The sequence below is a fragment of the Nannospalax galili genome, unplaced genomic scaffold (assembly GCF_000622305.1).
Source record: "Nannospalax galili isolate Female #2095 unplaced genomic scaffold, S.galili_v1.0 scaffold667, whole genome shotgun sequence".
Taxonomy (NCBI): Eukaryota; Metazoa; Chordata; class Mammalia; order Rodentia; family Spalacidae; genus Nannospalax; species Nannospalax galili.
This window is the reverse complement of record NW_008358387.1, coordinates 4,073,902-4,096,202: the sequence shown is the minus strand read 5'-3', so window position 1 is coordinate 4,096,202 and position 22,301 is coordinate 4,073,902. Positions and strand designations below refer to the sequence as shown.

General features: G+C 36.0%; 1 protein-coding gene across 3 annotated transcripts in view; it reads right to left on the bottom strand.

Moving 5' to 3' along the window:
- Gabrg2 (gamma-aminobutyric acid type A receptor gamma2 subunit) overlaps positions 1 to 22,301 on the bottom strand; it is a 96,163-nt gene that overhangs the window by 38,769 nt on the left and 35,093 nt on the right. For all 3 annotated transcript variants that reach the window (XM_029557943.1, XM_008821677.2, XM_008821678.2), the window contains exons 5-6: positions 20,520 to 20,602; positions 17,341 to 17,478 (exon numbers count right to left, since the gene is read on the bottom strand). In XM_029557943.1, coding sequence (XP_029413803.1) covers positions 17,341 to 17,478; positions 20,520 to 20,602 — 221 coding nt within the window. The remainder of the gene's footprint in view (positions 1 to 17,340; positions 17,479 to 20,519; positions 20,603 to 22,301) is intronic.

Below are 22,301 nucleotides of genomic sequence, written 5' to 3'. Positions count from 1 at the left end.
AATTCAGTTAGTTTGGTATCTTTACATTCTGCCTCCATTTGTTTTCATTTTAGTCATTCTAATGGATGTAGAGTGGTATCACAGCATAGCTTTAGATTTCATTTTTCTAATTGCCAATTATGTCAAGTATCTTTTAATGTAAATGTTTGCCAAGTCATCCACACTTTTCCCTGTGATGCTAGGGATCAAACCCAGGGCCTTGAGCATGCCAGGGAAGTGCTATGTCACTGGATATAGCCCCAGTGACCATCTCCTTATAGTCTAGATGAAGTATGTTTGAATCTTTTGCTAGGATCACTAAAATGTACTTTATTGTTAATAAATTTTGAAAGCCTTATAAATTCTAGATAAAAGTCCTCTATCTGACAAATATTTTGCAAATATTTTCTTCTTCATTTTCTACTTTCTTTTTCTAATATTCCATTTATTATTTTTATTTTGGTGTGTAAGTGTATTGTCTGTGTGTATGTAAGTGCACCTGTGTAGTGCAGTGCCCTGAGCGGTCAGAGGAGTTGGATTCCCTGGAACTGGAGTTACAGACAATTGTTAGCCACCATGCTTGTGATCAAACCTAGGTCCTCACCAGGAGCAACCAGTGCTCTTAACCTGCTGAGCCATCTCTCCAGCCCCCTACTATTTCTTTTTAAATGCAAGGTTGTAAACTCACATAAATTATAATTTGTTAACTTTTCTTTTATGGATACAAAAACTTCCTTAAGTGACATTGAAAAAACTTTTCTTTCTCTTATAAAAATTTTGTGGCATTGAATTTTATACCTGCTATCTAGAGTGAGTATTTTCATATGATATAAACTCTACTAAAAATTCATACTGATGTGTCTTTCATTCCATTTTTAAAAAACATTCATTTTATGTGTATGTGTCACCCAGACACTTGCCTTTCTACAATATTTTCCTGGGGTTTAAAAATCTCCTCGAGAAAGACAGAATTCTCAGTGTTGGGGGCTGGAGAAATGGAGAAAAGGCTCAGCAGTTAAGAACCTTTTTTTTTTTTTTTGCAGAAGACCTGGGATCGAATTCCAGCACCCACAAGGCAGCTAACAGCTGTCCGTAACTCCAGTCCTAGGGGGTCTGACAGCCTCTTCTGACCTCCGCAGGCACTGCACGACGTGTGCATTTACCTACGTGCACGCAATACATGCATACGCAAAATAAAAATAATAAAATTTTAAAAAAAGAATTCTCAGTGTTGAGTTAAACATCAAATGTCAAGTATATCTAGAACTATGAATAGATCAGACGTATCTGGAAGAAAAGCCTATGTCTAGGACTTCCATAAGCCAAAAACTAAGAAGAAAAAGGCAAACAAAAGTCATATAACACATAACTTAGCACATAGCTATGGAAACACCAACTTTGTCACTGTCTGATACTGAAGCAAAGCCCTGTCAATGAAACTCCAGTTATGAGAATGCTGGGCTGGCACCTGGACCCTGCAGATAACTTTCTTACAAACAATCACTCTCTAAGGGAAGCTAGAAATCATAGGCATGGGTGTGAGAATTTTAACTGTCAGGAAGAGAGGTGGGTGGAAATAGGCAACTTCCTAAAATGAGCCCCGTTACAGTCACAATTAAGAACTACAATAGCTCTTAAACACTATAATGACTGTACTGGCACCTTCAAATTATATTTCAAATATATACTGGAATATTTTAAGAATTTAAGGTATTTTTAGGTTAATGATCTTTTCATTCATAAAAGTAAAAGAAAAGTATTCTGGAAATGTGCATGAACTTTTGTGCTTTCTGAAATAAAAATGTGTAGATGTGCATGGTAAGTGCTTCATAAACATATCACATAGATTCATATAAGAATTACTTAAAATTCAGTTATATCTGGCTTATCATTATTCCACTGAGCCATGATCTACTCAAGGGAATTTCACCTTCATAAGCCTATTAGTGATGTGACCCTAAATAGATAACCAAAGTACTAACCTGAGAGAACAAGAAGGACAGAGCTAACTGGAGCACTGGACATTCCCAGTGGTACCTTCAGCATCCCACATGTATACAGACAGGCTTCCCAGTTTGACTGGAAACCTGAATCTTGTTTCTTCTCATTAACTCTGGTACTTGGGCAAGCAACTTACCCTTTCCTAAACTTGTGCTTTCCATCTACTGAATGCCCAAATTACAACTCACTGCATAGAACAATTACATATAATTGCAATTGATGGCATCAATCTATTATTTGGGTAGCAAAGTGAAAAATTCTTTTGGATTTTTACAAGCTTTTCCCCTAAACACTAGCACTAATTCAGAGTTGTATAAATTTCCTTCAGGCAAAAATTCTTAGGGGTTTAAAAGAGTGAAGAAATAATATTTCTATCCGAATGACATGGTTGAGTTCACTCTCTAATTCACAAGAATTCCTCATCTGAGTGTCTGACTGTTCCTCGAGTTGGTGAAATTCCACAGCCAATGAGACTTTAGGAAATAAGGAAGCTGACACATGCAGATGTCTGTTAGCTGACCTTTATGTTTTTTTTTTTTTTTTTTTCTCAGCTAACACATGGTGAGGATCGTGGGTGTGAGATTGCATGCTGAGTTGCCTGTAGCAGACCAGCAGAAGCCTGTCAAACACTTCCCAGTCATGCTTATCTGAATTTACAGTGTTCTCTACAGTTCAATTTTTCTTTTGCAGAATTCTTCATGTCCTTCCCTTCCTCTTCATCTCATATCCCTCTAGATAACCTTCACATGAAGCAGGCATTCTCACAAATAATCCTGCAGAGAAGAAGATCTATGAATTTGACCCATGTAAAAGGCTATATTTGATTTTAAATTTCTTATTTGTCATAATACCTGGGAGGGCTTAGATCAGTAATCTAAGTTTCTTGAGTTACAGTATCCTTACCTCTAAAAGGAAGGTAGTGCTAATATATTCTTTGAGGTTTTTAGAGGGATTAAGAAAAATTCTCTAGGGAAATTGCTATCACAGTTTGCTATATATACTATCATATCAAAAATGAAACCTATTTATTAATTATTACAACACTGGGTAGTTATGACTTCTGAAAATAAGTATCAGTTATCCTGATAGAAATGTTCAATTAGGTTAGCAATTTTCAAGAAGAAATAAGCATTGCTTCACACAGTCTCAGACAGAATAGAGACTAGCACAAATGCCGAAACATTTTATTTTCCTTGAGTAGCACATAGAGGTGAGAGCACGCCTTGATTGTTTTGAGCTAAAATGACAGTACTTTAAATCAGTTTCTAAATCTCTCTGAAGAGTCTAATTTCAAATTTTATTCCACCCTGCATTCCTCATCTGAAAGTTTAATCTTGATTCCCCAAAAGGTTAAAGGATTTCTTTGGAAGACGCATAGCTCTTTCTCAGAACCCAGGGGATTCCAAAGCTGGGTAAGGTGAGAGGTCTCTTATTGCCTTTAGATTAAAATGCATTATTGCTCAGGATACCCAAATACCGTCTTCCCATGGGTTCTTCTGAATGTAACTATCTCCTTTCTTTACTATCTACTGTTAATCTTTAATATGTGATAGCAACAATCCTAAAAGTATCAGGGAAAGACAGAATTCTGCCTTTTCAGTGACCGTGATGATAAACAGGTTGTTTTTGCTTAGTATTGTCCTGAATTCCTGACAACAAAAAAAGTCTGATCCCAGAACTCCAGGAATGAGAAACAGGCATTTGAACCACTCTCAGCCTCCTTCCATTGAGACTTGCAACAAATGATCGAGTTTTTTGTTTCATAATTTTGGTATTGGACCAAAATATATGTATTTGGGAACTCTCAACCCTAATATCTGACTCCATGACAGAGCTGAAAATCTTGCAGATAATGATTAGAGCATTGATGGTGATGGTGTTTTCCACGTTTGGATCATTCCAAATATGTTATAGAACATTCCTACGTAATGATCTCATTTAAATTTCTCTACAGCTTTCTGAGAAAGGATGGTGGTCAATGTCATACCATCTTAATGGTTAAAAACCAAAGCACAAGTGGAGAAAGAAATCTGAGTAAATACAAAGTTAAAGCAGCCTGGGTCTGGGAGCTAAAATTACTACATTTTACCCTAGCTTTTGAATAACTAATAATCACGAGCACTATCCAAAATGCTAAACTATTTGTGATATTCTTCATAAAGCAATCAATAACTTGATCTTCCAACAAATGCAGTAATATTACATCTTATTTAATTTTTTACCCTTAATTTTCATTTTTCTTTATTTTATCTAAAGCTTTCATGAAACAGAGACCTGACAAAGTAAACTTTCAAATTCTAATTTATCCGAGATGTTTACAGGAGATCTATAGGACTTTAATACGGGATCGATTTCTATATGCTGCACTTCCTATGAATCTATTTGGGAAGGCCTCATGCAAGCCAATTTACTTCTCATAATTCACTTTAAAAATGTAGCAACAATGAAATTCAACTAAGGCAATCAAGGCTCCTGTTGATTTGCATTCAATTTTTTCTATTCTATGACTAGGGAACAGAGCATTAGTAGTCACGTGGAGTGGAAAATAAAATCAGATATTAACTGGGTGTTTTAGGCACCCAAAACTACTCAGAGTTGATCAAACAAATCAACTTAAGGGACTGGAGAGATTGTTCAACTGTTAAGAGCACTGGCTGCTCTTACAGAGGACCCAGGTTAGATTCCCAGCACCCACACTGCAGCTAACAACCATCCATAACAGGGGATCTGACGCCCTCTTCTGACCTCCACAGGCATTGCATGACACAGGTGCACTTACATCATGCAAGCAGCACACTCATACACATAAAATAAAATAATAAATAAAAAAATTAAAAATCATCTTACTATCCTATTATGACAACCTCTAATTCTTTTTCTAATTGCTCAGACACTTCTTTCAAAGTCACTTTATGGGACAACAATTAAAACAGCACTCTTGTGCATGCTTGTCTTTCTTTAGACTTAATGGAAGTTCACAAAGCAAATTAAACCATTGCATTAATCATTAGTTTCTACAAATTTTCAGTAAATTGCAAATCATTTCTTTTTCTTGAAATCATTATGTATGCCTGAGAATATTTAGGAATTTTCATGCAGCAAAAATTTGATGTTAAGCTATACATGGTGAGTAAATACAATTATGATCACATTGTTACCTGTTCCCAAGGATATTCCAAACCATCTTATTAACTTTAAGATACTTCAATTGAGTCACATCAACAATTCTGACAGGGTAATTATATTCTTATCTTTTAGATAAGCAAAGTTAAATCTAAGAGGTTAAATGATTTTTCCTAATATGCACTTATCTTGATAGGTTTGGATTTAAGGCCAAGTATTTTTTTTTTATCTCAGCTCAGTATTCTGTCCTTTCAAATTTTACTAAATGTAATGTATTGCTCATGTCATACCAATGTGATTATACTCTGTGTTCCTTTGAGTCATAGATAAAATATTGCTGGTCATGGGAAGCATCTTAGCTATCTTTTATTATAACATTCCTCAGACAAGAACATACGAGCTTAGAGTCAGGTATCACGGCTCAAATAATGCCATCAACTTCAGCTACTATATTTTATTGGTTTGTTTCATGAATTATCTGCAAAATGTGTTTTTTTTGTTATATGTATGGACACAGATACACACACTTATACACACACCATAGCAACCTCTGTTCACATAGAATATTTACTTCGTTGTTAAAATTATAAAACCATCACTACCTGCCAATAAGATCCAACAGAAAAATCTATTGCTTACACTCTGATTTGGGGTTCAAAAATTATCTGGAAGTTACCTGCTATGTGAATATGGTGATGAAAATGAGACCTAATGTCTCACATAGTTACAGCTTTACATAGATTTTGTAAAGTGCCTCACATGATCTATTTCATATGGGAAATCTTTAGCAGGAGCTGGCTTTAGAAGCAAGGCCATCACTGTACTGTCATCTGCACTGATGATCTATGCAGTGATTAACAAGGGGCAGACTCTGAGGACCAAACTCTCTCTTACAGTTATTCACCAGCCAATGGAATGGAAATTCTCTCTTACACGCAGTTAGATAACCTAGTGGACAGGAACAGTTACAACCCAAGTGCTTGTAAATTAGTTTCAGTTTTACTTCTAACTAGCCCAAGTTATGGTTTTAGATTATGGTAGCATTATTCGTCCTGTACTTCATCTATAAAACAGAGGAATCGAATTAATTTTAAGAAAGTTTCATATGTACGTCATTGTTAAGATTAAATGCAAAAAAAATATGTATATTGGCTTGGGACTATTTAACTTCATTTTTGTATTTTGTGGGACTCACTTGAAACCTCAAACGTTTTTCAATGCACAAAAAGAAAAAGAAAAACCCAGCAATAAGGATACCCTGTCTTTTCATTATTTTCAACCGTTATTTACTAAATTACATTCAGCATTTCCTCTTACTAACAAGAGAATAATTCTAGTTCATTATTTCTTGGAAGTTACTACTGACTAATATCTGTAAAATTGAATTTAGCACAGTACGATATTTGTGGACTTTCTTTTTGTTGTAATTAATAAAGCTATCTGGACAGTTTGGCAGGGTTTTCATGCCCAAGTTTGAAAGCTGCTACAGTTCCTACTACCCCAAGATGGATCGTCTTCACATATCCTGTTCCTCCTGGAACCAATTTTATATAAATAAGAAATCCTTGACTAAGGGATGTGGCCTGACCCCAATAATCTCCTTGTAAAAGAATGATTCTGAGAGTGAGAGACATTTTCAGTCCTGCTCACTGTTTTCTCTTAAAGTAAGTTATCATTTCCTCTGTTCAAGGGTAACTTATACTGCCATGTGACCTTGACATTTGAAGACCAACAAAAACAAAGAAGGTATAAGTAAAGGACTTTATTCCTCCCCTACATGGGGAGGGATCCTTGCACTCATTCTGAGAAGATGAGCTCTTTGCAGAGCTATAGTGTGTACTGTTTGAACTGCTCCTCCTAAGAAATCATAAGAACTAGAGATGAACCCTTCTAACTTCCTGGATCTGCTTACATCACCCAGTGTGGGGACCATTGGTAGTTCTATTAATTATACGTATGTGATTTTTGTTTATATTTCTGTAATTCAAAATGTTTGGTGTCCATTTCTCCCAAGTCAATCCCAGCATCACCTTTCTGATGACCCTTTAGGCACACATCTTGTATATTCCATCTCATGCACATCAGGCTTACCCTGGTGATTTACTTTGACCAATAGGCTCTCAGTCAAAATGAATTATGCCTTGCAAAGCAGAAGCTTTAAAATTACTTTGTCATTTTCCCCTTTGGTCATGATAAATGACATGCTACAGAATGATAAAGGGAAACAAACTTTAATATTTTTCATGCTTAAACCACTGAAAATTTGAGTTCTATTTATTACTAGGTCCTAGCCTAATTTAAGCTTATGAATAAAGACCAATGCTACCATACAAGTAAGAAAGTAGCTTTAGATAAAGAGCTGAAAACTAACAGAGAGCTAGACCTGTAAAGATATATGTATGGATGGATATAGAGATAGGACAGAACAATAACAGAAAAATGAATTGCATAATAGATAAAAATGGGCATGCCTTTTTGCAAATACAAGCTCAGCAATTTCTTCACCTTAAGTAGAAAATGACTTGATTAAGGTCATTCAACCATATGGTGGTGTGATCACAACAACCCTTAAAACGGGAATTGCAGGGTTTGTCCTATACTCAGCTGCCTCATTGCATTATAGAAAATAAATAACCGGATTTTGTTGCAGACTCTATAGATCTTCAGAATACTACAAGGCAGCGTTAATTGTCAATGCAAGACTGCTGATCACTAATGCGTGAGGAAATGGCAACAAAGCTTTGCGCTGCCTGCATGGGAAATGAAAACAAAGCAGAATGACTATGGGTGCAGGTGGCCATGGACAAAGTAGGACAGCTTTGTGTCCTTTCAAACTGCACACTCCACAATTGGGGTAGTAAAGAGAAGCTTAGTGACCTTCAAATATATTTTATTGTCTGTTAGCTTTTTTATTTATTTTTATTTTATGTGTATGAGTGTTATGCCTGCATGTATGTAAGTGCAACTTTGTCCATGTTATGCATTACCAGCAGAGGTCAGAAGACAGTGTCAGAGTCCCTAGAACTTGGGGTATGGATGGTTGTTAGCCACCATGAGTGTGCTGGGATTCAAACGCAGGTCCTCTGGAAGAGCAGCCAGTACTCTCAACTGCTGAGTAATTTCTCTAGCCCCCTATTGTCTGTGTTAGATATTTATGATTCATAAGTCCAAGCGTGGAAGATACAACTGACATGGAACTTGCAGACTCTGGCAGGTCTTTTGGACCCATTTCAATGTCTGTTCTTAGCCACATCCTGGCTGAGTATGGTTTTCTCATTCATTTCCTAGAGTGCTGCTTACAGAATTATTATTATTATTATTATTGTTATTATTATTATTTGCCTCTTAAACACAAACAGTAATGTTCTATCAATGTATATGTGCTATCATTTGGAGATTGACTGTTTAATTTTCCTCTTTTCTAAAATGGTAGGGATACATATTGTTTATAGTTTTACGGTGGGTGTAGTGCTCACAGAGGTCAAAAGAAGGCGCGGATTCCCCTGGAACTGGAGTTAAGGACAGTTGTTAGCCGCCATGTGGGTGCTGGCAATCCAACCCAGGTCCTCTGCAAGAGCAGTCAGTGCTCTTAACCGCTGAGCCATCTCTCTAGCCCCTCATATTGTTTTCTAAAATAAGAGAAAGCAGCAACTCTGAAAGAAAGACAAACAGTCTTGAGAGAAGGACAAGAATTTCTGAGAGTTATCAGAGCTGGCTTTCCTGTGCCCTTCAAGTGAAGGCAGTAGATAACTCCCCTTTACCTGTCCTATGAACTTTCTCAATTTTTTTCATGTTGATTGAAATAAAATACAACCACCCTCTCTCCAGACCCATGATCTAGAAATGTTAGGTAATTAATTGGATACTTATTCCTAACCTATCCAACTTCACTTCTTTGAAGTAATTTCTTTGTAAGTAAAATTTAATTCTATTACTCCTTAAAATGTTATTTTTTCCAATAATTTAATTTTCCTGTTAGTGACCAATATATTTGAAGGAAATCGACAGGGAAGGAATTGCCATTATTTAGTGTTGCAATTGTTTTTCACTTATAGGATTACCTCTTTAACATGGCACTATTAGTTTGTCAGTTAGTCATCATGTTTAATAATTCATAGCTCTTCATCACTTAGCAGGCAACATTAGATATAATTGATGAAAATGAAGGTGTTTGACCCTGTTAGTCATGTGAAATAGGCAGGTTGGAAATCATGCTTGGAGGGTACTTCAGTCCATATAAGTCTCTGATTTGAAAATTTTGTCTATTTCTTATTGGCAATATTAATTTTATCATTAACCATTATTCATAAAAAATACCACTTTATAGATCTTATAGCTGAGGGGCAAGACATTCACTTTGAGCATGGGGGAACAATCAAATATAAGAAAAGTCTGCATGTTAGTATATCTTTTTTTTCTTCCTGCAAGGCGGTGTAATGCATGTAGCAGTAATTTTGTAGTTGGGTTTCTTTATTAAATGAAAGCATTGCCTGTTTAGCAGATTTGTATCAAAATAGTCTACTAAAGAACAATGGAAGCACAACTGAGACGTAAAAGAACCATAGAACTGGCACTTATGGCAAGAAAAATCCCAGTCTTCGACTCACCCTGCCTCCTGCTAGGCTTCCCCACCATGATGGACTCTCATTCCTCTGGAACTATAAGCCCAAGAAACTCTTTCTTGTATAAATTGCCTTGGTCATGATGGTTTCTCATAGAAACTGAAAAGTGACTAATACATAGCATTTTCCTCTTTTAAAATGATTTTCTCAAGCTTTTTGTCACAACAATGGAAAGATGACGTATCCATATTGGAAAAGTTAGCAAAAAAATTCATTGGGACTCATTATTAACTTGTTTGTCTGTCTTTTTCCCGGTAGACTCTCTGTTTTTAAAAATATTTGTGCTGCATTTTATTTAGTGTGTGGTGTGTGTGTGCATGTGTGTGTGTTGATTCATGTACATGCCACAGTGTGTACATATGAATATTAGAAGATAATTTGCAAGAATAAATTCTCTCCTTCTACCATGTGGTTCCCTGTGACTGAACTCAGGACATCAAGCTTGGCAGTAAGCATCTTTACCCACTGAGCTATCTTACTAGCCCTGATAATTTTAGACTAACTATTCTTGTTTTTTTTTCAATTTAAAAATTTATTTATTTATTTTTATTTTATGTGTATGAGTGTTATGCCTGCATGTATGTAAGTGCACCCGTGTCGTGCAATGTCCACAGAGGACAGACAGGAGGTTGGATCCCGGAACAGTTGTTAGCGGCCATGTGGGTGCTGAGATTCAAACCTGGGTCTTCTGCAAGAACAGTCAGTGTTCTTAACTGCTGAGCTATCTCTCTGCCCCCTATTCTTGATATTTTTACTGAAGTAAATTACATGAGTAGTCGGTGAGATGGGTTAAGTCTGCTTATCCTCTGATTTGTTAGAATATTATTATTCTTAGTCAGTGAAGCGCTTGTCCTGTAAGTATAGGACCTGAGTTCAATCTCTAGAACTCACTTGAAAAAGCCAGGTGTAGTGATATGCACTGATAACTCCAGCATTAGGGAAGTAGAGCAAGAAGGGTCCTTGGGACTCACTGAGCTGCCAGCCTAGCCTATTCGGCAAGCTCCAGACCAATGAGGGACCTTGTGTCAAAAGAACTATAAGGTCGATGGCTGCCTAGGATGCTCCTGGGGTTATGCTCAGGCCTCCATATGCCAGTGTACACATGTACATGTGCACACAATCAAACATGCACACACATGAACATGCTCACAAAGAAAATAGAAAATTATTTTCTGAGCTATTGTGAAAGACAACATGCTTGACCTTCAGAGTGCTTTTAATGAAAAACTGAAATAATAAATGAAATTTAAATGTTTAGATCTGCAATATTGAATATTCTTCAAATATAGGAGTAAGGTGAAGGAAGCAATCACATTAAAAAAAGTAAAATAAAACGGATTCAGTTGTGGGTAGGGTTAAAACTCCATATGTTCTGCAGAGTACAGCCTCCATTTTCCTCACTGCATTCTCCTGTCTTAAAACAGCATTTGGCATTTTGTATTTATTTGTTGAAGCAACTGTATGAGACACCTACTAATTGTATATACTTATACTAACCTGTTCTAAGATGAAACAAAATAAGATTTCGACAACAGCTTTTAAAATCTTTATCATCCAACCTGGTTCCCTTTCATAGACTTTCAAAAGCAAGAATGGCTTTTTAAATTTACTTTAAATAATATTCATGAAAACTATCATGATGCTTTTATTCAAATTATATTTTTCTTCAAGAAAGAAGTTTGGACAAATATACTGGATTTTTGAATTTCTTTTTTCTTTTTTGATTTATCTATTTTTATTTTATGTGTATGAGAGTTATGGCTGCATGTGTGTAGGTGTACCCATGTCATGTAGTACCCATGAAGGACAGGAGAGGGCATCGGATGCACTGAAACTGGAGTTATAGACAGTTGTTAGCTGCCATGTGGGTGCTGGGATGCTAACCCAGGTCTTCTGTAAGAACAATCAATGTTCTTAACCTCTGATTCATCTCTCCAGCCCCAAGGATTTTGGAATTTCTTAAGACAGGGTAAAAATTGTGGTTCAAAGATTCCCTTACCTAGAAAATAATGGTAACAAATTATCTATAAATATATTTCTGTAAATGAAGGGATGACATTAAATTAAATAGATGACAATACTCTTGCTATATGTAAACACAATTATTATCCTGACATATGAATAACAGCTTAACATTTTAGTGATGACTATAAATGACTGTCATTGTAAGCACCAATTCTTCACTGATGCTTAGCTGTAACATTAAGCATGAGTTTTTCTTCTAACCAATCTATCTCTTTATGTAATATAAAGAAAGGTATGGGGTAAAAATCATGGATCTGGGTAAATGACTTTCTTGAATATCCTTAAGCAAAGTCATTAATCCACATACGTAGTCTTTACATTTATCAATGGAAAAATAGTGATACCTTTCTCAGAAATTTGTTATAGAAATGAAATTGTATCATGTGTAATTTCTAGCTGTTGGATCATTATAGGATTTATTGCCCTTTCCTAATCTGCAAAAGAATCACAGTTTCTGGCCACATTTTGCCTTCAGTGGCGTATGTAACTACTTCTTGCAAAGGGAGCACGTGCAGATATTGCAAACAACACCTTGAATCCAAACAACTGTCCTTGGATTTCATAAGACTTCTATAAGCAATTTTCCTCCACTCCTTGAAACCCACTTCTAAGTAGGTGACATCAAAACAACATTGTAATTTATAATTGAATATATGATTTTTAGATGTAACATAAATATTCCAGAATTGCAACTGGTAGAAAATAAATTGTCATTTTTAGTTACCAACTTTGAAACAAAAATATCTGTAATGCCATCTCACTAAAAGTAAAGTAGAAAGAATTTCCCCCATAATCAAAACCTAAGTATCAAGAAGTTTGTTTGCATTTGACTTGCTTTAGAAAACGTACTGAAAACTGGATTCAGGAAAAACTGAAGAGAACTGAGGACAAGGGCTCTAAAGACATCTACTCCACGTACTCTCTTTGTAAATGATAAGGAATTTAATAATAAAAGAGTTTCCTTCTATTCACCAAGGACTTTACATGAGTCAGGAGCAATGTTAAACATAGGTTTGGCTTGGATTTCTTTTATATTTTATTTTAAAAAAAGTTTTACTGTGTTTTTGTGCATAGTATATAATACATCTTATTTAGACACCCTCTCCCATCTGTGCCCCCATAGCCCCTCCCCATTTGATTTCAATGCATTATGTCATATTTGTTAAATCCTATCCAGTCAAGCATTTGTACCTAGATGTCCCTTGGTGCAAGTTCATCCACTAGAGTCTAGTCAGCCTATCTAGAGTCACTGCCTTAAAGAAGATCAACTCTCCCCCACTCAACAGTATTCAGCAGCTAATAGTAGGATTTGAATTCAAGTCCGCATGCTAATGCACTGAGTCATTTCCCCAAACCTTCCCTTTCCAGTTTAAAACATCTAAATAGCACATTTAACTTAATCTTTAAATCAGTTCTGTGACAACCTTGACATTGTGCTCAGATGTTAAATGATTTATAGGAAAATCATACAACTACTAAGGGGCAAACCTTGTGTGGAGTCTGAGTACACATTTTCAAAGACCTTCTAGATGGTTTTGAAATACACATCAGTAAAAGCATCATGGAGAAGCTGCTATTTGTTGAGCCTTAGTGTCACAGGAAAAGTGTGAGGCCTGTGAGATGACTCAGCAAATTGTGAGTTCTATCACTGAGACCCACATGGTGGAAAGAAAAAAAACCCATTCTCATAAGGTTGCAGTTTGATTGCCATACACGCACCATAGCATATACATGCATGCAAGTGCATACACACAAAATAAATCAATACATTTAAACAGTTGTTAAAAAGATGTTATGGGTGAGTTAAGAAATTTTGCTAGAGAGAAAGAAAATTGAGATTTACTGTATATACAGGATAGACCATTTTCTTTCAGGAAAATATTAACAGGTAATTTCTGTGACAGGATGGGAAACTGTAGGAAATAGTGAAATGGTGCTGAAAATGACATGACACTGGGTTCTTGAATAGTAGGGATGATGAGTTTGATTGAATTTTCTTAATTCTTGTTACCTGATTGGCACCGTATAATGGGATCTCCCTGGACCAGAGTGAGAGTAAAATAGTATAAAGAATAAGAAAGAACATGTGTCTGGGAGCAGATCCGTTGAATTCACGTGTGTCCAAGCACTTGATTTTTGCTAATAAATAAGTCCCCGAAAGTTATTGGTTGTAACATTGTTATTGTTAGTAATTGTAGCTATTACTGTGATTTTGAAAATTAAAGTCATTTGCACAATGTGATTTCTGGTACATGTTGTTAGTGTTCAGGAAGTATGACTTTTATGGTTAATGTGCAAAGCATAGATCACAGAAGAGAGACACTGACAGCAGAAGCATGACTAAATAAGTGACTGACGTAGTCCAGATAAGAACAGACAAACTTATGAACTAGGCCAGTGGCAATGGCAACTAAGAAGAGGCTAGTTATACAATAGTTTTCAAAGCCATAGGTGCCTTCATGATTCATTAAGTGTGGGAGTCAGAGACATGACTCTGAGTGTTCATGCCTGGCTCATGGTGGGGGGTGGTCACAGTGGTGCTTCTGCACAATATAGAACCGTCAAGAAGACATGGGGTTTGGAAGGAGAAATTATGGAGCAGAATTTGTGCTGATGTACTGACTGGCACCCCTCAAGTGCTATTAATCACTAGAAAACATTTTTCTCAAGGATGCCACAGTAAAACCGATAGTAACAAAGATAATTCAGGAAGTGAATGTAAGGACTGAAAAGGAGCATTGAGTTAGCTGCTGGGAAAGTTCTTGCCTGTGCTACATTCCTCCTGTCCTGTTAAAACAAGGGGAATGGTTTACTTTACTGCTCTTTGGCCCTGCACTGAATCTTTGCTATCTCTCTTTCAACCTACTCAGTTTGGGGAACACAAATAATATATAAATAATATATACTAAAAAGTTTACAACATTTATTTTTATTATATTTTTATATCAATTTCTATTTATGTCACTGATTCTAACTGGCTGCTTTTGATAATTTTAAGGAGTATTAACTGAACTGAAAAGATTATAAGCCAAATTAAAGAAAAGTAACGCTAAGCATACAGTTCTAGCTTGAGCCTCGTGGGATATACTGCCATGATCATCTGAGATCCACTCTCCCCACAGTTTCTCCACATTCTGTGAATGAACAGCATCATCAGAAGGGTCCATAGACCCAACCTCCTAAAGCATAATGTCATCAGCTCCAGGCATGTGCTGGGTGTTAGCCTGAGATAAACCAGGGACATGCTGGCTTTGACAGAAATCACCTTCGTCCTAACGATGCTACAAACCACTTCATCTAATCCAAACTGTAGGAATGCACTGCTGTCACAGCTACACTTGGCTATGATATGAATCATCAAGTTCACAGTGTTCGAATGCATGTAATTCTAGATTGATCTATCACTCTCTATCTCTCGGTCTTGTGACACTTTACTGTCAGCTCTTTAACACTGGAATTCTCTGGAATATTAAGGTACTCAGTTGTCACAAGAAGCAAGCTGCAGTATCAGTACTGATGTTGGTTTTCAGTTCAGGCTTTTCTTTGCATTGAGGCCATTGAAATGGTACTGCACACAAAACAACCAACACCAAGGAGTAGAAAATCCACCCACCATATTAAAATTCATAAAAACATAATGAGTTCCATTAAACAAAGCCACTCCATCAAATCTAGCATTATTTTCTCATGACAGCTTTGCTGTGATTTCCTTAGAGATCAAGTAAAGATTGCGGTCTTATGGAACCTTGGTAATACTTGTCATGTTTAAAGTATATGCATAATTTTCTCCAGCAAGTGTCTCTTAATTGCCAACAAATGCTCTCAGTCATTCTCCATGTGAACTCTGATGATGGGTAGAATATGTAACGTCAGCCTTTCTCTCCTGCCACTTGGACTGAACACAGAATGACTACACAAAAAGCCTGCAATTCATGAGTTTACAGAATCTGTTTTGGGTACTGCTATAATTATAGAAAATTGAATCTATAGAAGAACTTAATCCCAGCTTCTCATTCTGGAAGCATATACCATCAGAGATCATTTTTACATTACTGATACAGATAGAAGGCATCAGTGAAAATGCAATTTTGAACCTTTTGTTCCTGAATCAAATGAAAACTTGTTCTAGTACTTGATGGTCAGAATTTCCTGTGCATAAAGGAACAGAAGGCCGCCTTTGAAAAATATAATCAAACACTACTTTGGCCTTCTTTCTGGCTACTTTTCAAAAACAAAGGACTCTGTAGAAGAAACTTGTAAATGATTAAAAGAGTGTTAGGAGTAAATGGCTCTGTCACTTAGAGAACTTGGTGTTTTGGAGGCTGAGTCCTAAATTTTCAGTTTTCTTTATTTCCTTTATGTGTATCTGTACAGTGGACCAAAGTATATTTCCAATTATTCTACCCAAAATGCTTATAAATCATTAAAAGTTAACAGAAATCTGATCAAATCAACTCTAGGGAATATATTTCAAGTGATGTATTTTAATATTAATAGATAGCAAGCTGAGAATATGTTTATGTCTGGAATTGGGAAACACATGTTGACATAGAATGAAAATGAATATTCTGCATGGAGCACACATTCAGCTTTGCAGAGTTTGGACTGGCCACACATGAGATGTTGCTGGTCTCAAAATATGTCTACCTTGTTCCCACATAGTTTTAAATCAAGGAAATAATACCATTAAAATGTTTACAATTTCATACAAAAGTAGCAACTTTTAGCTTCTCTTAATAATCTAATATCCTGACTACTTTATGCCTCATGCAACCTGACAAGTATAATAGTAATAATCTTAGGCTTCCTAACTGCCTATATAATTCCCCTCGCCATATATACATATGAATGTGAATGGAATCTCAATGAATAGTTCTTTTAATTCACATGAGGTATTTGGGAAAGTTTGTACTGTCAGAGTTTTAGTTAATGTTCTCAATATCTGCAAATGATAACTGATGTATTTGGGATTTGAATCCAGACATGTTCAACACCCAAAGCTTGGTATCTTATTCAATGTGAGAGTCAGTTTAAAATTATTAAACCACTGGATGGAGAATGAATCCATATCTACTATAGTTATTTTTCTGATCATTGAAAATGTTGCTATTTCAATACACTATCAGTGAAGGAACAAATAAACTTACACCTAATAAATACTTTCTTTTAAAAATTGTCATTCAAGCTGGGCATGGTGGCACATGCCTGTAGTCCCAGCACTTGGGAGGCAGAGGTAGGTAGATCTCTGTGAGTTCAAGGCCAGCCTGGTCTACCTAGTGAGTTCCAGGACAGCTGGGGCTACAGGAAGACCCTGTCTCCAAAAGACCAAAAAATGAAATTGTCATTCATTTCTGTTTAAAGAAATTAAAAAATGAATTATTAAACCTATTTAAATCCAATTTGGTTTAAATTGTTAGAATATATATATATGTTTATGCTATTAGAATACCAATTATAGTTTTCTCTAGGAAACTGAACCACTTCATTAACGTTCTGAATATCTTTTATAGTCATGCATTTCTTGCAAACGCATATGCCGGAACTATAACTTTGGAAGGGTCACTTAAATTTCCTTTCAAGTGCCTCTTACCCGAAGTCGTCTTCACTACTTCAGTTGTGTTCCTCAGTCCAACAAATGAAAACTGATAGAGCCTCCAAGATCTTGTATCGCCCACTTCCACAGAACTGCGCTTCCACTGATAGACAATTTCTTCACGTGGATAGCCATCTACCAGGAGATGAGAAAGCTCACATTTAAAATGACAGTGAATGGGCACAAGTGGGAAACACCTTCTCTGAACAAGACAGAAATGCCACAGGAGACAGCATGCAGGTTAGCTAAGCGCCAGGGTCTAAAAGGAACTACATCACAGAAAGGAAATGCAGTGGCATCACAATCAACAGGAAGATTGAAAAACAGCAAAGTCAAAAATCACCCCTGGACGGGGGCTGAAAGATTATAAGAGCCAGGAGAAGAGGTGCGTGACCGTTTGGAAAAAGAGTCACAGGCTCCTCGGACCTGGGTCATAAGAATCTACAGCAATGACGTCAGCATGCACAAGACTCAAGCAGACAAACCTCAGCATAGAACTGAAAAAATGGGCAGCAGGCCCCAATCTTAGCCAAAAGACTACTGGCAGCTGATTTGTTGTGTGAAGAAGAGCTGATCTTAAAGGGAAGGGACTCTAGATAGGCTAACTAGACCTCAGTGGATGAACTTGCACTGAGGGATATCTGAGTACTTTTTTTTTTTTTTTTGGTCTTTTTGAGACAAGTTCTCCCTATAGCCCCAGCTGTCCTGGAAATGACTATGGAGACCAGGTGGCCTCGAACTCACAGAGATCCGCCTGCCTCTGCTTCCCGAGGGCTGGGATTAAAGGCGTGTGCCACCACGCTCCCGCTTAGGGATGTCTGAGTACTCTTACTTGACTAGATAGACCTTACCATAAATGATAGAGTGCATGAAATAAGGTGTGTGTTTCGGGGGGAGCAAAGGGAAGATGCAGATGAGGGAGGCATATAAAGATGATTAAGTATAAAATACACAAAAATTCGATAATTAAAAAAAATCTTGAAAAATCACTTGTAATAAAGATAGAATAAAAAAAAAAAAACACGATTTCCTAAATGTTCTATCTGTACTTTGCAGTACTTGAGGAAATATGTAAACGTGCCCATTATAAAAAAAATCAGATTTAGAAAATCTTGTTTCATTGTGAAGAGTAGCTAATAAATAGTTCAAGATTCTGAAGTCGTGTAAACATAGGAAAAACGATAATCAATTTAAATTCTTCCCTAGAGTAGAAAATATGACCTATTCACATTATCAGCCGCCAAGTTGTACAAGCTCTTTCTATTGTTTTTATCTTTCTTTTCGATTTTTTGAGATAGGGTACTGTTAATTTAAATATAAGCAGCCCACACAGGCCTGATCACAGCATCCTGCCACCACATGATTACTAGTTTCAGGTGGTATCTGTGGCAGGAATCAAGGACAAGAGAAACAGTATAATGATATTAGGATGGACCTAAAATCGTTTTTTGTTTGCTTGTTGTTTTTTTTTTTGTTTTTTTTTTTTTTTCTTTTTTTGACAGGGTCTCCCTGTAGCCCCAGCTGTCCTGGAACTCACTATGTAGACCAGGCTGGCCTTGAACTCACAGAGATCTGCCTGCCTCTGCCTCCCCAGTGCTGGGATTAAAGGTGTGCACCACCGCGCCTGGCTGACTTAAACTCTTTTAATACACATAGAAGTGTTAAATTAAAATAAGTATGTGTAAATGCCAAGGGGAACATAGGGAGGAGATTGGGGGAATCGAAGCTCTTCAGGACAAAAGATATTACACTGATAATCAGGATGCAGTGGTGACTGTGAATATAATGTTTCTAGCCATAATATTGTTGGGAATTGTCTTATTTTTTCTAAATCATTTCTTAATAGGATTGTAGAAATACCTGTGTCATAAAATTGGTGGTCAGTATGTGTCTCCTGAGCTGATAGCATTATTATAAAGCTAAGTATGGAATATACTTTTTAAAGTAAAAAATGAGTGTAATTAGAAACTGAGGCATGCCATATAACTCAGTGATAAGAGTTTTTGCCTACTTGGGGTAAATATCTGGTTTCAATCTCTAATGTGGTTCAAAATGAATAAATAAATATTACTTCTACTATTTGCTATATTAATGATGCTAGTAAAACTATATTAATGATGCTAGTAAAAATAACCCTTGATTATGAAGCATGATTTACTAGTAGGGATAAAATTTGTATGCTTCCTCTTATTTTTGTTTTATTTTTAGTTGACTTTTCATTGACTCCATCGTTTTAAGAACAGACAAGCAGAAAGTTATACCTAGAGCATTTCTGAGGATGTGTGTGTCAGGACACACTGAGAACGGAAAGAATGGTGATATGGAACAATCTATGAAAAGTGTGCTAGAGGCTGGTTTTCTTGTAGCAGTTAAGTGATAATATGCTATGTGTGGGTTCAGAGGACCACTTTCCATTGCAACCTGGCAGCACAAGTGCTCCTGGATCTTAAGTTTTAGCTGGCTCCGGAGAGGAGCAGTCCTACTTGTTGAATTAAAAGACAAGATGACTAATCTCTCTAAAATCAAGGAACCTTGAGTTTTATAACTGAAAACATTCCATTCTTGGATAGATAACCATAAAATAAAGTGAATATGGAAGTTTTTCTAAGTGTATATGATGTGCATTTTTCTAAGTGTATGTGATATGATTTTCTTCTGGTTTCCCCTGGAACTAATGTGATGATGATGACGATGATGATGATGACGACGATGATGATGATGATGATAATATAAGCATTAATATGCTTCCATTCTGCCAGGTAACATACCAACCATTTTGCATATCTTATGCCAATAAACTATTTCTGTGGGGTATTACCCAGCAATGTGCTGTACCTCTCTTCTGATTCCACGGAAGGAAGAGGGTGGGGGTATATAGTCACCCGTAGTGCCTGTTTGGTTGAGCTCTTAGTACTTCTCAGTAGAGTGTCCAGGCAACCACTGGACTATTTATGAAAAGTTTCCTATTAAATGAAATTTATTTGTATTTTTTTTACTTTAAAAGATTAATTCTTCTGCAAGGATTTCCTTAACTGTAATTACAATTTAAAAGACTACAAAGTCAATAACATAGTCCAATGCCTCTATACAGTTCCTGTGATTCTCTCAATTAATTGACAAGGCAATCCAAAGGCTAAAGGTGAGAAAGCACAGAATACAGAGGATACATTACTTACAACTGGAGAACTCCAGGGGACAGGAATGTTCATCCATTGGGAAGTTGTGCAACTGCAACTGGCACTCAGCATCAATTGTCAGCCTAATTATAAAGACATAAAAAATACATAGAAAAACATTAAATGTAATATCTAGAATGTACATTGACATGTTTTCTTCAACACCTTTCACATGGCGATTGATATTATAAAGTGATACGCATGAAGAAATTTACAAGTTCTAGATAAAAATACATTTAAGAAAAATTGTGATCTTATCATATTTTCATAGCAAGTAATAACATCCCATTTACCTCTATTCCATTTATTCAAAATTTGTTATTACTAAGTTTTTATTTTATTTTGTTTTGCAAATTAATTGTACATAAGAAATTGCTCAGTGAACATCTTTAACTTACTTAACAGAACAAACTGTTTTAGGAAGTTAAGCTCATTTGGTGCTTACATCTAAATGAATACTGACAATTCTCTGATCTTATCTGCTAATTAACACAGGCCTTCTGTTAGTAAGAACTTGCTACTTTTAAATTGCCATAGGTAGGATTTTAAATACCTTTGCTGTATAATGGAGCTGCGTACCTTTTTACTGTGAAATCATTAGGCAGGATGCTGTAGAAGATTGTCTAATGACAAACAAGAAATATCAAATGCACATACACAGAGAGATGAAGAAAGCCTTCACTAGTGAGCCTCAGTTTGCACATGAAATCACGACTAAAGACTAAGGATAATGTATTTCCAACTTCATGCTGAGACTCTAGGAGGGAGAAAAGCTAAAGAAGTTCCAACATCTTGATTAGAGAAGCAGGAATGCAGTAATACGCCAATGGTGATAGATTGACAATTTTCAAAATGTTCATGGCTGTTAACAACATTTCTTACAATGCACAAACACCAGCGCTTAAGCTATAAAAAGATTATTTTATGAAAAAATGATCTTAAAAGATCTCTCAATCAGCATAAATTTTAATTGGGGACATTTTATTTTTCTGTGGTGTAACAGAACAATTGATCCTCTGATAAAATAAACTGTTTTCCCACTTAGAAAGTGTTGCTATGGCTTTATTGTACTTGAATTTGCCCAGAGTCACATAACTAGGGGCACAGTTGTGGTTTGGAGTTAGGCTTATCATTCTCCACAGTGGGAGCTTTTAATCATTGTCACTTTGTAATTGCTCTTCAAAGAAAGTATTGGCTTTATTCACAAATGTGATTTTAATTAAATTTGATTATTATTGTCGCTCCAAATTAAATTGAAAATAATAGATTTCATATATAAATAAATATATGTATATATTTCTATACACACACAGTTATAGCGCAGATAAAGAATCAGGATGAAATTGTCTCACTCTGTACATATAACTATTACCTCAAGCCTTAGGCATATCATTGTTGACATTTTGAGGTGACTTCTATAATTAAACATTGTAGTGATTCCTCATATTAATTGACTGTGTTATGAAAATGATAACAAGACTTCTGATAGTCTGAGTGATTTCATATTTCATAAATCTGAATGAGCTCAGATTTATAATACACACTTTGATTTCCACAGTCCTAACGCTAGTCATTACCTTATCTATAATTTGATAAATTCATGATGAATATAAAACAGATACTATGAATTTTTTCTGCAATTGCAGCCATTTTTCCTAGTAACTGGTTTAACTCTGGGAAAGGTTTTAGAGCCATAAGAAAGTATTGTTTTATATGTTTATTATTAAACACTACAATGCATAAAGTAAATGTCTTTGGTACATATTACATAACCATTTGGGA